Source organism: Bombus pascuorum, chromosome 8 (genome assembly GCF_905332965.1).
Source record: "Bombus pascuorum chromosome 8, iyBomPasc1.1, whole genome shotgun sequence".
In the NCBI taxonomy this organism is placed as follows: Eukaryota; Metazoa; Arthropoda; class Insecta; order Hymenoptera; family Apidae; genus Bombus; species Bombus pascuorum.
In genome coordinates this window covers 10,143,091-10,158,518 of record NC_083495.1, presented here as the reverse complement: position 1 = coordinate 10,158,518, position 15,428 = coordinate 10,143,091, and the positions used below count along the sequence as shown (strand labels likewise).

At 36.6% G+C, this 15,428-nt stretch overlaps 1 protein-coding gene across 34 annotated transcripts in view; it reads right to left on the bottom strand.

Annotated features, from left to right (window-relative positions):
- Positions 1–5,912: 5,912 nt before the first annotated feature.
- LOC132909770 (calcium/calmodulin-dependent protein kinase type II alpha chain) overlaps positions 5,913–15,428 on the bottom strand; it is a 148,207-nt gene continuing 138,691 nt past the window's right edge. For 14 of the 34 annotated variants that reach the window (XM_060964815.1, XM_060964819.1, XM_060964820.1 and 11 more), the window contains 5 exons: positions 10,124–10,186; positions 8,390–8,465; positions 7,849–7,943; positions 7,099–7,216; positions 5,913–6,695 (listed from right to left, as the gene is read on the bottom strand). In XM_060964815.1, the coding sequence (XP_060820798.1) occupies positions 6,563–6,695; positions 7,099–7,216; positions 7,849–7,943; positions 8,390–8,465; positions 10,124–10,186 (485 nt within the window). In that variant the 3' untranslated portion in view covers positions 5,913–6,562. Of the gene's footprint in view, positions 6,696–7,098; positions 7,217–7,848; positions 7,944–8,389; positions 8,466–10,123; positions 10,187–11,007; positions 14,262–15,428 lie in introns of those variants that run through there. The other 20 variants (XM_060964822.1, XM_060964821.1, XM_060964832.1 and 17 more) reach the window with 4 other exon arrangements.

Here is a 15,428-nt window from a genome sequence, read left to right as displayed (position 1 = left end):
AAAGCAACACTTTTTCGAGCGTACCACGATTACACCCTCTCGCTTATCCCCCTTTCTTCAACGATAACGACCACGACAACGCTAAACGAAGACGAGAGCGAAGCAAGAGAGGCAGGATTCGAATTCCACCTTCTAATTCCTTCCGATTACTTGGATTTCCTATTCGCAACGTAACAATAGGAAACGAGTTAACTCGTTCGAATCAGCGCGAACGATAAACGCGCATACAATACAATACAATACAATACAATACAATAACGAGTTTAGTCAATCGAAGCAAAGAAGATCTTGAAGATCATACAGAGAGGAAAGTAAAAATGTGCTTACTTGGATGATTAGGTTTATCGTATCATGCATGATCAGAAAAATCGAACGGATATTAAATCGAAAGTATATCATCAGACGAATAGTCTTGTTCTACCTAATTCGTTTAAAATCTCTTGGAACGATCGAATATATCGAAGAAAAATGCGAACGACGAAAATGCCTCGTTAATCGATCTTCTTCTCCCTTCCTTTCCAATTTCCTTTACTTGCACACATTTCACGATTTTTCATCTTGTATTCTATTTTAAATTCCCAAAATCATCTCTCCAAAACGAAATCATTTCTTCCTTCTTCAACTTCCCCACACAAATTATCTTTGTAACATTATGAAAACCACTAACGATGCAAATTCTCCAAATCATCTTTTCAAATTCAAATCGTTTCACCCGAAATTCAAATTTCGTTTCATTTCAAATTCCCCAAATGATGTTTCTCTGGTTATAAAAACCACGAACGATACCGATAAATAATATCTAAACGACCATGCGCGTACCGCTACTTGAAGTAAAGCAGATCTTGCTGAAAGTAGCTTCCTCGAGGCGAATGTCACGAATGAATGGTCGATCGCGCGAATTCTAATCGATCTTCTACCTCGTGATGTTTTGTGATCCGAAAAAACCGCTACACGAGTCCCTCGAACGATTCTCACACGAATAATCGGTATTTTTACTTGTCTTCTTCGATGAATTCGTTTTTTCTTCTTCGTCTTCGTGATAGATTATTCAGGCTGCAATGAAGCGAAGGGCGAGAAAACGACGAGAAGTTTCGGGTTTCTGACTAAATCGACTATAAAGTGCAACGTGACGAATCGAATTGCTTGATAGGAAGTGAATGATCGAAGATGAACTCGGAGAAGTTGTTTGCGCGTGTTGCAGCGTAACTAGAATTTCGTGGATATCGAAAAGAAAGAATTTTGAAGATATACGACGTTTACAAAGAAGAATTCTTTTGCGAGAAATAAGAAGGCACGCTACGGGCGCTAATTAACTGCTTCCTTTAACGAAGAGATAAAACTATTGAGTACCAAACACTGAATATTTCAAAGGGTCCTACCAACGAAAAAGGATAAAGAAAGTAGAGAAAAAAGAAGAAATCAACAAGAAGAAACGTTCCAACTATTAATCGACGATTAATTTCCATGTTATGTGGAGCTACTAAAGAAAATTGAGAATTACCGACAAACACGATAACAATTAGAAGTTTCGGTAGACGTTGCACGGAATGTGAGAGAACTTCATAGAACAATTAACGCTATTACACACTAAACTGTATTTTACGTTTAACCTACAAGAGAGTATCATACTAACGAGACACCGGTGAAAATGGTTGCTGAACTGGTTCGAATTTCTATTCAATTATTATTTCTTTTATTAGAAACAACGACTTTCAGCAAAATCCGATGCGGGCAAGCGAGACACGTCCCTCCGCGTTAATAATCATTCTTTCTTCTATTTCCTTTATCTTTTATTCGTTAATATTTTTCCCGAATTCGGTTGTTCATTTTTTATCCTTTCCTTTTTCTTCTTCTTTTCTATTTATTATTTAATAAGAAACAACTTCGTAAATAACGCGCGCGAGCGAGCGTGTGCCATTTCCGAGACTTTATCTAACATTCTTCAACTTCCCTCGAAATCATCGATCGACAACTTTATCGATGTATAATTGGTATATGGTGTTTCATTTTTATTCTTATTTTCTTTGTCTTTAATCTTCCGTTAGCTCTCTCGATCATTTTAATGATTCGTAAACTCGTATTTATAAATGTGTATATTAATAAAGATCGTCACGTTTTATTATTCTTATTTCTTCTTTCTTTCACATTTTGTCGTTTGTCTTCTTTTCTCAAGTGTTACACGTTTCGAACATACTTTGTTACGCTTTCTTTTCCATTTGGTCTTCCTTCTTTGGAAATCGTAATCTTGTCCGTGATTATCTATTCTCTCTGGAAATCCATTCGTACGTCAATTAAGAATACCTTTTACCGTAGGAAACAAAATCGGACCGTACAAATTATTTTTCTTTTTTCGTACACGCGCTTCCTCTCTCTCTTCTTCTTCGATTCTATTTACTTTCCTTTTAGTTCATTCATTTTGACTTTTCTTCAACAGTTTTCCCGTGCTCCCGGTTCTATCCCTAATATACTGCTTTCGCTCGGCAATAATTAATAATAATTATAGTAATAGTAGTAGTCGTAACGTGTAATGATAATCGTGTAATAACAATGATAATAAATCAATAATCGTATTTTTTGTTCTTTTTTTTTATACAACAATCACACGTAGAAGCGACGAATTAGAGTAGTAGAAATAACTATTCCTTAAGTTTTAATTTTCTTTATGTTTATATTTATATTTATAATATAGTATCTGCAATATATTAAATCGTTTGTTTTTCTCTTTCAACTTCACTCGTTTCTTTCCATCGTTTCCTCCACCGCCACGCATTCTTCGCTTCACGTTCTGCTATCTGCTATCAATATACATACGCGGTAAATCGCGGAGTGCGCACGCGCGCAGGCGTGGACGCGATTTTTCAAGCGTGTTCGATCGTGGAAACCGATCCAACGCTTGATCGACGTTCGATTTAATAGAAAATTAATCTCGAACAATGTCGATCGATCGTTTCATTCTAATAATATGATAAAAAACGAAACAAATTAATATCTTGGACGAAATAAAATTACATGATATATTGAAATTCGTTAAAATCGGCACAGTCGATCACGAAATCAATATTGAACGAGTATTATAAATATTACGTAAATAAATATTCTTATAAAAGAATTAATTCATTGCGAAAGAATTAATTAAGATCAACAAAGTTAAAGGAAGTGGGACGAAGCTTCTACGAAGAGTCGCAAATCAATGAACGATCTTTTAAAATAATCGATCACGCCATTTTTCGAACGCGAGAGAAACGCGCGTATCACGAATTTTCGCGCGTCTACACGCGTGCGCGTACATACACGTATCATAATATATATATTATATAACAAGATGGCAAAAATGTTTCTCCGATTATTTAATTTCTCGCGGATGGAGAACCTTCTTCTATCTTTTCCTTCACCATTCCCCCTCTTCCCCCTCCCCCCTCTTCGCCGAAAAACATGTATTCATATTTCTTTCCTAGGTAATCTTGTTCATTTATATTTATATATATAATATATATAATCGATTTATACTCTCGTAAAGTCGTATTTAATAATTAATTAATTAATCAATTAATTAATAGAGGATGTACGAACGGTGTAAGAAAGATTTATCGTGTGTTACATTTTTTTTTTGCTTTTTCTCTACTCTCTTTATTTTTCCTTCTCCCGTCAACTGCTCCTTTGTTCCTCTTCCTGTCTCGTTTTTCTCATTTCCTTCTTCTCTGAACGAAGGTGTTTATAAATCCGACGAAAAAAGTGTCCGATCGCAGATCACCTAAGTTCCCCGTGTTTCTAAACAATGTCCTTTGAGATATTATATCTACTTTACTCTCGCTGCTGCGCCGCGACTTCCGTTTCTTTATCCTGCTTTTACTTTGTCCCTTTCGTTCGTTCATCTTCTTTCTCGTCGACGAACGCCAGGAAGTGGATCGATCCTTTCGTGCACGGCCAATGCGCACCGAGCTACACACGAACGAAACCACTTTCGTTAATAGAACTCGGTAAAATTTCTATCGATCATTCCTTTCTTTACCATTTTCTTCTTTGACCCTGTATATTTCGTGGTTTGCAAGGGTTTCCCTTATTTCTCTTCATTTCTCATTCTGTTTCTTGCTTGTCTCGTGGTTCTGTGTTCGACGGCAGCTCGGCAACGAGCACTCGGCGTTTCGAGATCGATTTGGTAAAATGAAACGTAACGCGGAAACTGGCGGGGCGCGCGTCGCGGCGCCGAACTTACGCGTCGCACCAGCCGCGAAACTGCCTTACGACGATGAGGTAACAACGTTTAAACATCGCTCTTCTCTCCCTCTCGGACAAGCGCAGATTAAGGGGGGAGCTAGGGGGGCTATAGCCCTGAGCCTCACCTTTTTACGGGCTTCGCTTTCAAGAAAAATACGTTTTATTTTACGACTATAACGACTATAACCACAAACTAGCTCGTTTATCTTAAGGAAAATGAAAAAAAAGAAAAATAAAAGAAAGAAAGAAAAGAAAAAAGAAAATAGCTATCTTTCGAAAACGCATACTAAAAAGTGTTTAATATAACTTATTACAAAATAAATTTTATTTTGCATTGACGTTAATTTGTTTCACTTTAACCCCCCTCCCCCATTTTCTTTTTATAACTCTCGAACTATCGCGCGTAATCTCTATGTTGCGTATGGTTATACGCGTGTATACGCGAGCGTATGCAACGATCCAGATAATCATCTCTAGCGAGTAGCTTTCCTTGTTCGCCACTTTCGTCGAAAGCATATCATTCAATTCGAGCCCACTCGCTTCGAGCATACTCTCGACGCTCGGTAAGCGTACATACGGTATCGTTTATAATTACACGTTATCGTTTATTAATTATACTAACAGTTTGTAACTTTTATTAATCTCTTCTGCTTTTCATCCCTCCACTAATTACACACAAGATTTATGATTCTTGGAAACAATTCGTTAAATAACTCTAACTTCCATATATATGTATATATATATTACTCCTCGCGAATTAAATAGAACAAACGAATGCGCGTTTTCGTACATTCGGTTAGAAATTATCAACGATACAGCAGGTACACTTTAGAAAATGTTTTAACGAATGCGTGTCTATGTTTCCTTGTTCATCGTGCGGTTTTACAAGAGAGAGCACGCGCGCGCGCGGATCTACTCATGGATTTCTCTTTTGGTTTCCCTTTTCTTTTTTCCCGGTGTGTCGTCGTAGCGAGAGACGAGAACGAAAATTAGAAGAAAAAAGTTACAATGGAAGATTGTTCTGTACAGCGACTATCGTAAGAACTAAATACGCGTTGGATGCCGACGTGCCGGCGCCATCTCCTTCGTCGATCGCGGTATCTTCTCTCGCCGTGTGTGCCATTTCAACGATTCTATTCGGTTTTCCGTGCAATCACCGATATATACTTGCGGTCTTCCATTCCCTGGTTAAACGCGTCCTTTCCGTTCGACGTTCACCGATGACCTTTCACGATGCTCGGCATCGATGCCAATGGAACACCGTTTCGCCCCATTTTCCACCTTTGCTAGATTTTCTTCTTTCTTAGATCTCGATTCTCTTGTCTTTCTGATCTTCAGGATTGCGTGACGGCTTGTTCTGTCCCTTCTTTCTTCCTGTTAATTTTTTATCTAAGGTATTTTTTACGGGTATTTTTATATGTGCTTTTTCTTGTTTAGGAAGATCTTTGGATTTGATCCTTTTTAATTTAGGAAATTGTTAAGATGGTTCCTCTCAAATATTAGACGAATATAGATGGAATAAAATTGTTCCTTGGTACTATACGATTTCCTTTTGGAAATTGAGACGGTTGTTTAGCTTTACAGATCTTATAGAATTATCTGTTTTCAGTCATGGTTCTTGTTTTTATATTCTCTGCTAGTCTTTTATTCAAATCTCTCATGCCTATTGACGTCTCTAGAGACGTATTTCTACCATGTTCTTTTTTTTTTTGTTCTTTCAAGCATCTGACAAATAATCTTATACTACCGACGACACTTAAGAAGCCTTCAAATATCTCAAACAGTACCCTACACCGATGAAACAGCTTCATCGTACCAAAGACAGAACAGTGCTCTTCGTAACACGCAGCTCTCTTCTTCAGCTATAAAACTTGCCTCTTCTTTCTTCATCCTCTTCTTTTTCAAATCACCACGAATCCACGGAAATCGTTCCCTATCGAGGCCGATGCACAGGTCACGGTGCTTCGTGGTAAGTACGCTGAGCAGGTACTGAAGCGAGCCTCAACATATGTCTATCTTGACACTTTCTCGCTTTTCTCGTTCCCTTCCATTTTGTCGCGCTTAATACTAACTATACGCGTGTTCACGTGTCTACGTGTATGTATGTGTTCTATATGTGTGTATATTGTAGATCGATAAATAAATAAATAGATAAACGATCTTGTTACATATTTATCCATTTATCGGTATCGAGAGAAGTGTGTTTGGATTGAAGTGTGGAGTGTGCTCCAATCGCGTGTTCTTGCACGGTTGGTTCGTTCCACGCGTCGAGGCGATGAGCGTCCACCGACACATCGGCCCTTCTTCTACTTCCCCCCTTTATTCCTTTTTCCTCCGCCACCTTGATTTACTTATGACTGTAGGAGAATGGCGATGGCCCTGTGAGCATGCTTCGATGGAAATGCACGTTCTGCCATTTGTTGTCCCTCTTGTGCCACACGCGGCTCTCCTCGCTCTGGTGGGTATGCGCTACGCCTTGTCTGCAAAATACGCAATCACATGTTCATTGAATTTCACGAATTTTTCTAATCGTACGCGTATGACGTTTACAACGTGTTTTGTTAATAGTGAAGTTACTCAAAGGGACTTCAAATTGAATAACCTTAAGTTAACTATCAACGAATGAAGTAAGAAAGAAATTAGGTATAGGAGAAGATGTATGACAAAATATATAATCCACGGAGTAAAACACGTTTTATACAAAACCGTTTACATCTCCAAGAATATCTATATATGGAATAGATCTATAGAGTTTCTATGAGAAATTAAGAATTGATCATTTTAACGATTTTGGTTATTCTATCGCTTTTGATCGCACGCGAATTTTTAAAAATAAATTCGACGTACAGAAAGATGGTATGTTGGAAGACAACTAAAACTCACTTGTCCATGTACTGTGTCAGTCTGACGTACGCGATGCACGCAGCGTCCTCGCCCAGCAGGTGCACGTGGGGGTTCAGGATCGTCGTGTTCACGGCTTTGCAATGCTTCGCCAGAACTGCTATGTTCAAAAAGCAAAACGTTCATTACTCGTGGATATGCACGTTCGTTTATATACCACTGAAGCTGTCATTGATAATTTCAACGATAAAAAAGGATAAAAAAGTAAACCAAGCAAAAGAAGTGTTTTATTAATTTCCATTCGTATCTGCGAGCATTTTATCATTCATAACTGGCAACACATAAGATTTTTAAAAAATCATAGGAAGAGATGTACATTTTGAAATTATTCTAGCATTGAACGAACAATATGAATATTTTAAAGAACGATATTAAAACACTTCTATAACTAATATTTTGGTAAAAACGCTATCGACTGAAAGAAATTTTGTGCGTTCAGTGTTTATGCTAAACATAAAGATTCATAAAATTAATGGAAAGTGCAATAAGAAGCTGTATTGACGTGAAATTCGACGACCAATGCACCGATCGATCGGAGATTTTAACGCCTGAATAAGTAACGCGATTACACCGCGATTACGCTACATTCGTACGGAGGTAAGAAAGCAAAGACATGACACGATATACAGCAACGAAGTGGAACAAATCAAACGCAGGTACAACGTAGACACAACGGTGCGGTGCTTTGTCAGCGCGGTACGATTAACAGTGATGCAAATGAGTCATAATTACCATTATCAAAGTAAAATTTGTGGAAATCCATTCCCTCGACTAAATTACCTAAAGCCTCTGGCTCGAACGCAGTCAGATGTGGATCACAGATTTTCCTGGAAGCGTAGGAAATATTAGAATCCAAATATTCTTCATTCTAACTTCATCGGGATGCAGCGAAAGCAGAATATTGATCAATCGATAATTATCAATAAAATAGTATCAATTATATTAAAATACAATTTCTATAATTAAATTAATTAGAACAATTTATATGATGTCACCTTTTATATGAAAACGCAGTTTTCATTACTCTTTTATTACTCTGACAAATTTGTTCTCTAAAATTTTGTTAATATAATGGTTCGTTTCATTTTTAAACTTTGTATTATAAAGAATCTCTTTAGTGTCATTTTGACGTCATAATGAAATTTCTTTTCTGACATTTTCACACTTTGATAAATTTTTTTCATCACAATTTGATACCGTAATCAATTTTTCCAACGATTTCTTTTGCTAATCTCATATTTCCCCCAAATTTATCCATCATCGTGTCACTTACGTGTACGCCTCGAAATCTCCGATATTGATGCTCTCGATCAGCTGCTCGGTCATCTTGATGATCTCCTGACGGCGTGCTGGAATCGTCAACAGATTATCGATCTGTAGGAACGGCGCGATCGGCGCGCCCGATCGATCTCAACGAAAAACAAAATAAAATAAAACGATCAGGGCTCATACCGACACATCGTACGGCACAACAGTCACATGCACGAATCTTTATCAACTTCTACGTCCTACGCCAAAGACTTTCTTATCACGTACTTTCTTAATACGTAATATATAGGTATATATAATATACAACGATGTATCACCCATTGGAGTCGTCTCAAAAATCAAAACGTCACATTACCTTCACGTATTCACATCCAACAATCTCTATCTCAACGACTCTTTTCAACTAATCAAAAATATTCTATCGTGATTCTATCAGACTCCAATGACAACGATCCTCAAATGATCTTATAAAGATAAATTCCTTCCAGACATTATATTATATCTCTAAAATATCTTCTATAGAATATCGATTAATACTATTACTTACAATAAAAGTATAATTCAGACCAATTAGTAAAGAAGTTCAGATAAGTGAAGATGATATGAGACGATCTTTTGAGAATCGAATTTTTATTCTCCAAAGTGTGCTCCCTTTTTCCATTTGATAAGCACCGATTTTCAAAAGGGTTATCCCTTTATTGTGACCAAAGGACGAATACTTATCGAATAAAAAAAAAAAAAAACAAAAAGACAAGAAGGAGAATAAGAAGGAAAAAACGATGCAAACCGGTGCAATCTAGTCAAATGGAGGCGATCGAGCGTGTCTCGTCGTTGCACGCGTCGTTTGAGTCAACTCGTTCTCCTAGATTCCATGGTTGCGTCGTTAGGGTAGTTCGATATGTTCGACGCGGCAACGACGAGAATTTCGAGGACCTGCGAAAATTTGTCGCACCGGCGACGAGAAAGAAAAAAATATCGATTGTTCGACGAGCTCGTCGAGGAAAAAAATGATACTGCCGTTGTTCTCTCGTTGTTCATAACCGCTAGAAGCTTCTTGGTTCCTTGAAGAGTAACTCCTCGATAACTGTTCCTTTATTTCTTTTCATCATCCACAATCAATCGTTCGAATACAATTATCACGTGGTAATAATCTTCGTTTCCCTTTCACCCACGATATGAAAGATTTAAATGATCGAATGGAGAGCGCGAAGAATTTCCGCGCGAGTTTCAAATTTTATGAAAAAGATATATTCAACTTGAATTCCTAGTGGCGTTGCAAAAAATTCATAAATAAAAGCATCAATATGGTTAGTTGTACAATTAATTGATCATGATGTCTTTGATCATTCTTCTAATTCGTAATTTCGTATAATACGATGAAAAAAAGCAAAAGAATTTTATTTAGCCCGGCGACCACCACCGTGAGCGTAACCACAGTGCCGTAACTACTCTACTGCGCATCAGAGCAAGCGAGACAACAGATATGTATAATACACGTTACGAAAAATTCGTGAAGTATGAAAAAAGAAAAAAAAAAAACGTATAGTACTCAATGGCTTCCCGAAAAGGAAAGCGTTTCTCTCCTCTCGTATAGACGATATCGCTGATCTGTTCGATGATAGAGAGAATGAAATAGAGATATAGATAATAGATATAATCGATATATGTAGAATATAGATATAGAAAGAGAGAGAGAGAGAGATTTGAGAGATGTGAGTGAGATAGGTTCTTCCGTTACCTGAACACTGGGAGTTCGTCGAGAGCTGGCTGCAGGTCTTGATAGGACACACGATTCTTATTTCTACAAGCAATATATATATAATATATACATACACATATTTATATATAGATACCCTTCTTTTTTCTTAAACTTGTGTGCTTTTCTTATTTGCTTTCTTTTTTTCTTTACTTTTAACAATTATACGGCTCGTTTATCGTAGCAAAATTCTTCCTGCGTGTTTCAAGCGTGATTTCGCGGAAGATTAAGGTCCGCGGGGTGATTACTTCCGGTTTTGTCGATCATGTTATCCGTTTAGGGTGTCTCTCGTTCTTTTTTCTCAGTTTTTTTTCTTTTTCTTTTTTCAGAAAAAGAATAATTGCAAAGAATTGTTGATTCGAACACTACTGATATTTTTCCTGCTTTTGTTTCTTACTTTTTTATGATTTCATATTTTTTAAATGATTTTCCTTTTAAGAATGATGTTGAGAGAAAAAGAAAAACGTCGCGGAGCTTAATCCCCGCGCAAGAGGATTAACCGTCTCCTCAGGTCCCATCTCGTCCTTGAAAGCATTTGCTCTTCTTGCTGCAACTTCTTCCCTCTTGTCATTCATTGCAACGTGCCTTTGAGATTCTTCGTTCTCGCTGGTATTTCGAGATTATCGTTTTCGCGACAGATTTTCAATTTTGCTTTTGGTAAGCTTCTTTTCCTGACACTGTGTTACGTTAAGACGACGTGATGCAACGCGTTGATTTTGAAGGAATTCTCGAACGCATTTGAGACACGCGATCTTCCTTACGCTCGAGCAAGCGCGATCAGCTTGGCTGAGGAATCGGTGCGCTCGATTCTAGTGATCGAAACGATGATATCGCAAACGGTCGTTGTAAGCCATTGTTATTACCTCACGATACACTGTAGGTGATTCATCGATTTAATTATTAATCGATATTATTTAAATGATTAACTTTGAAAGAAAATTTTACAGAATGTTGTAGAATATTTAATATAAGACAATTTTTTTCTATAATATCATTATAGAAAGTGACGTATTGTACTATTAGAGTAGTAATACAATAGTATTATTTCATAATATTATTATAGGGTATTATGAAATAAAATTGCCGTAGAACAAGGATATTAAGTTTTTCCACTGACATACAAATTGTGGCAAATATTCATGTACTTCAAAATTTGTGAAAAAGTGACTTCATAATAATTAACGCGTATTAAACGTAGAACACATAATAAGGAATTAAAATTCGATTGAGAAAATATAACAAAAGAAAGTAAGAAATCGATTTGGAAGTAGTATTAGATCGTCAATGATCAGACATATGTTTCACACGACTCGTCCCTTTTTAAAATTCCAATTATTGTCAATGAATCACCTTATACGCGTGCACGTAATGCACATGTGCACGCAAGATATAATATACCGGGTTTCTTTCACCTTCGGAGCGTAGAAAGAAAGAAAAATAAAAAGAAATCGATACAAAATCAACGACACAATGGAAACGAAGATAGATACGCAGAACGAGATACGTAGCTTTTACAGCATCGTCGATACGACGATAAAAGCATATTTTCCCCATATGCATACTATATGTATGTTACGAGAAGCGTCCAATAAAAAAGTAGAAGCTTCGAACCATTTATAACTTGCACCTCCTACGCACGACATTTGTTTTTTATTTGTATCTTTTCAACAAAAAAGGAAAGTAATTTGTTAGGCGAGAGACTGCTGCCCATTAAAAAAACCATTCTTCTACCAGCAGACTAGCTTAAAGTAATGTAATTAACTACGAAGCCTGTCCGATAATTCGTTTCGTTTCTCATACAACACAACGTATCGGGTTTCACAAGTTTATTGGTACGTTCACAGTTTGCGCCTACACATGGATTACACGTGGATTTATAGCGTGGGCGACAGCCTAATTAATGTTTCTACGCGGGTAAAATATCATTTCTATGTCGATATTTTGGTATATTTCATGATTTATTGCTTAACCCTTAATAATACTTTTTTCTTGTCAATAACATTTGATCGATGACGATCCTTTAATGCATTCGAATTTGACGAAGAATATTTTCTGCATTAATCGAAATTATGATATTTAAATTAATAGAATTAAATTTACTGTGAAAGGATACAAGATGCTTCATTTACGAATTAATTATTTTTTAAATGAATTTTTACTTATTTTTCAGTGGACTTGAATTTGACAAAGGATGTTTCCTAAATCGATCGATGATAATTACACTTAATATCAAAGTTTATAAAACTCTTTATTATTGGCGAAAGTAGTTTTCAGGCAAATTGAGCATCGAAAAGAAATGAAAATATTTCCTCACGTGTTTAATATCATTTAGTTGTCAAAATTAAAAATCTACAAATCTGTAATGTGTCTACGATTTGTCTACAAGTAGGATACAGCAAATAATTATCGTGAATAATTCAAAGAATTATTTAATAAATAATGTTTAACTTTCTTTTAAATCATCTAATATCTATTTAATCTTCAGTATGAATTTTAGTATTAACAAAATATATTCGTAAAGCGCTTTAACATTTCTTTTATGGGGAAATGATATTTTACGAGCGCCTGCTTGCACATTAAATTCTACGACGATATATAATACAGGGCGAGTAATGAGGGACGCACAAAGACAACTTTGATTCTTGAGAATTCTGTTCGATTCGCATGCTCCGTTTCGTACAATGACGATCTTCAGAGCGTGTGTTTGTTCGATGTAAGAAAAGAGAGGAGGAAATATCTTAGAATATCGGGATTATTCAGTTTTCACGAAGATTCTAGTAGTACGAAGGTCAAACGCTGCGAGACGTCCCTCCACGACGTTGCGTGCCTGTCGATGTGCTCCTTGTCCGATCAAAATCGATACTTACTACTTGCGGGATGCCGTCCAAAATAAAACTGTGACTACTCGCGACAGAAACCCCGTGACACGATGAAAATTGAAATTTTTATTTCAATTCTCATAAATAAGCTTTAGAATCATTGATAATTATATTATTATTGATTATAATATTATTAATAATTTATCAATCATTGACAACAGTCTAAGGATTATTACGTATAATTCTATTAAAGATTTATGGAGGAAATTAAGGATAATTTTATCGTGTCACGGATCAATTCAACGAGGTCTACTAAGAAAAAGAAATTATGGCACCCATAAACTGGGAATATCCAAAAGAGGAACGATTTTGAAAAAGCAAAACAAGAGACATGCGGAGAGCCTGTTCGCGACACCGTACGATTCTCAGAAATTTCTACAAAATTGATCTTCCACCAATACTTTTCAATAGTTATATTTAACAATTTTTTCTCTAAGTCAGTATCTATATTCAAATTGAAAAAACCATATTCGATTCTTCTTTAACCATTTCACTTTCAATGTTGAGTATACACAATGTTGCATACTTAATACTTTAATATGTTATTAATTAATTGAACGATAACTATGCTTGTCTCTCGTAAAATTAGTCTTCGATTTTACTGTGTTATGTCTTCTTTACAAGACAGTCTGAAAAATTGTGTTTCTATTTGTTATAATTAAATTGTGGTAAATTATGCATTTACTTTAAGAGATTCCAAAGCGAAAACGCACAGAATAAATACGCTAGGCAAAAATACCGAATAAAATATTGAAAACATAGTATTCGTTATTATGACGATTATGACGATTCCATTTCTTTATTATGCACAAAGACATAAGTTTGCATAAACATTCGTCTTCTCACAATGAATGAGAATACACAAATTTTTCCTACCGATTACGCGACTATTCTACGAATATTCGCGCTTGAACGGATCTTAACTACTTTTGAAAAGGTAGAAGAATCTCGAAGAAGCGAAAGAAAAAAAAATTGGACAAAGTGAAAGAATCGAAGAAAAATCTTCTCGATGGCGATAAAAGTTTTATCATTTGATCGTGCAGTGTCGCGAGACTCGAAAAAACTTCACGACAACAAGCAACACCGTCTAAGCTTCGAGCAGGCTTCCTCGTCCATCTTATTTTTCGACTTCTCAGCGACCTTACCGGCGTTGGTGTTCTTCTTACCATCTTCTGGGTCGCACCACTCGGCTTGACCGAGTGGCATGTATCCAGAACCGCCCACGCGTCGAATCTCCAGTTCTGATATGTTTTGGTTCCATTTTTGTATTTTTTTTTGTTTTTTATGGTTTCATTCCAGATTCGTTTTGGAGTCACATGCATTTGGAATTCAAGGCGGCATGCCAGCGATGCGAGCAACCGGAACATGCAGAGAAACACACACATGGGGAGAAGACGGGTCAACGAACACCGTTTCTTGCAAAAATAAAAAGGGTAAAAAAGGGCTAAAAGGCCGTTTCCCCTCTGGCCAAAGCGGTATATGGCTCGGGTTGTTTGGTTGAGTATGTTGCATGGAGCTAAGCCGAAGAGATGAAAGATTAATGCATCGTTTTTGAGCAAAATCGTAGTGTCGGAGCAATTTAGGGAATTAATTTGTAACTTGACAATATCAAATATCTTTTTGGCGCAAAGATGTGCAGTATCTATCTACGTTATGACTAGAAACAGAATCTGAAATAATTTGAATCATCTTTAGGTAAGTTTGAGCTACTTAAACGTGAATTGAAGTTATTGCAGACAATTTTGAGTTGTGTCACTTGCAGCTACCAACAGCTTGAATTACTCTTAATTAAACTGCTTTGAGATAGTGCGACTTTTAGTTACTTCTGATCGATTCTTCATCTAGTAGATTCAGTCTATGCAACTTTAGTTTATTTTTAATCAATTTCAGATCGTATTACTTCAGGCTTTACGAGCTTGAATTTCTTTTAACCAATTTTGAGTCACTTTAAAACCAGTTTTAGCAACATCAAGATAATTTCGGACCGATCTCGAGTTTAAACATTTTGGATGCGACTCGAAGGAACTGTGACGCGAGTTTTAATCACTTTGAATATTCGAGACTATGCTGATTCTATTGGAAGCCAATTGTAAAACACGTTGTCGTCGAATTTTAATTAACATCGACGTCAATTATTTGAAGAATTATCGAGACATCGAGTTTGGAGAATGTTGTGAGAACGTTGTGAGATACGTTTTTAGCGTGCCATTTGCCAATGTAACGTGAAAGTGTCTTCCATTTGCGAAATGGCAGCCTGATTTACAGGCTTCGCCGCGATAAATGCACTTTTGGCTATTACGGGAATCAATCAAGCCGCACAATGCGGCAGCAAGCGCGTTTCCGTACAATGAAATGCATTATCGGCGACCGTTTCATTCAACGTGACACATTCTCTGCAATTCCATGGA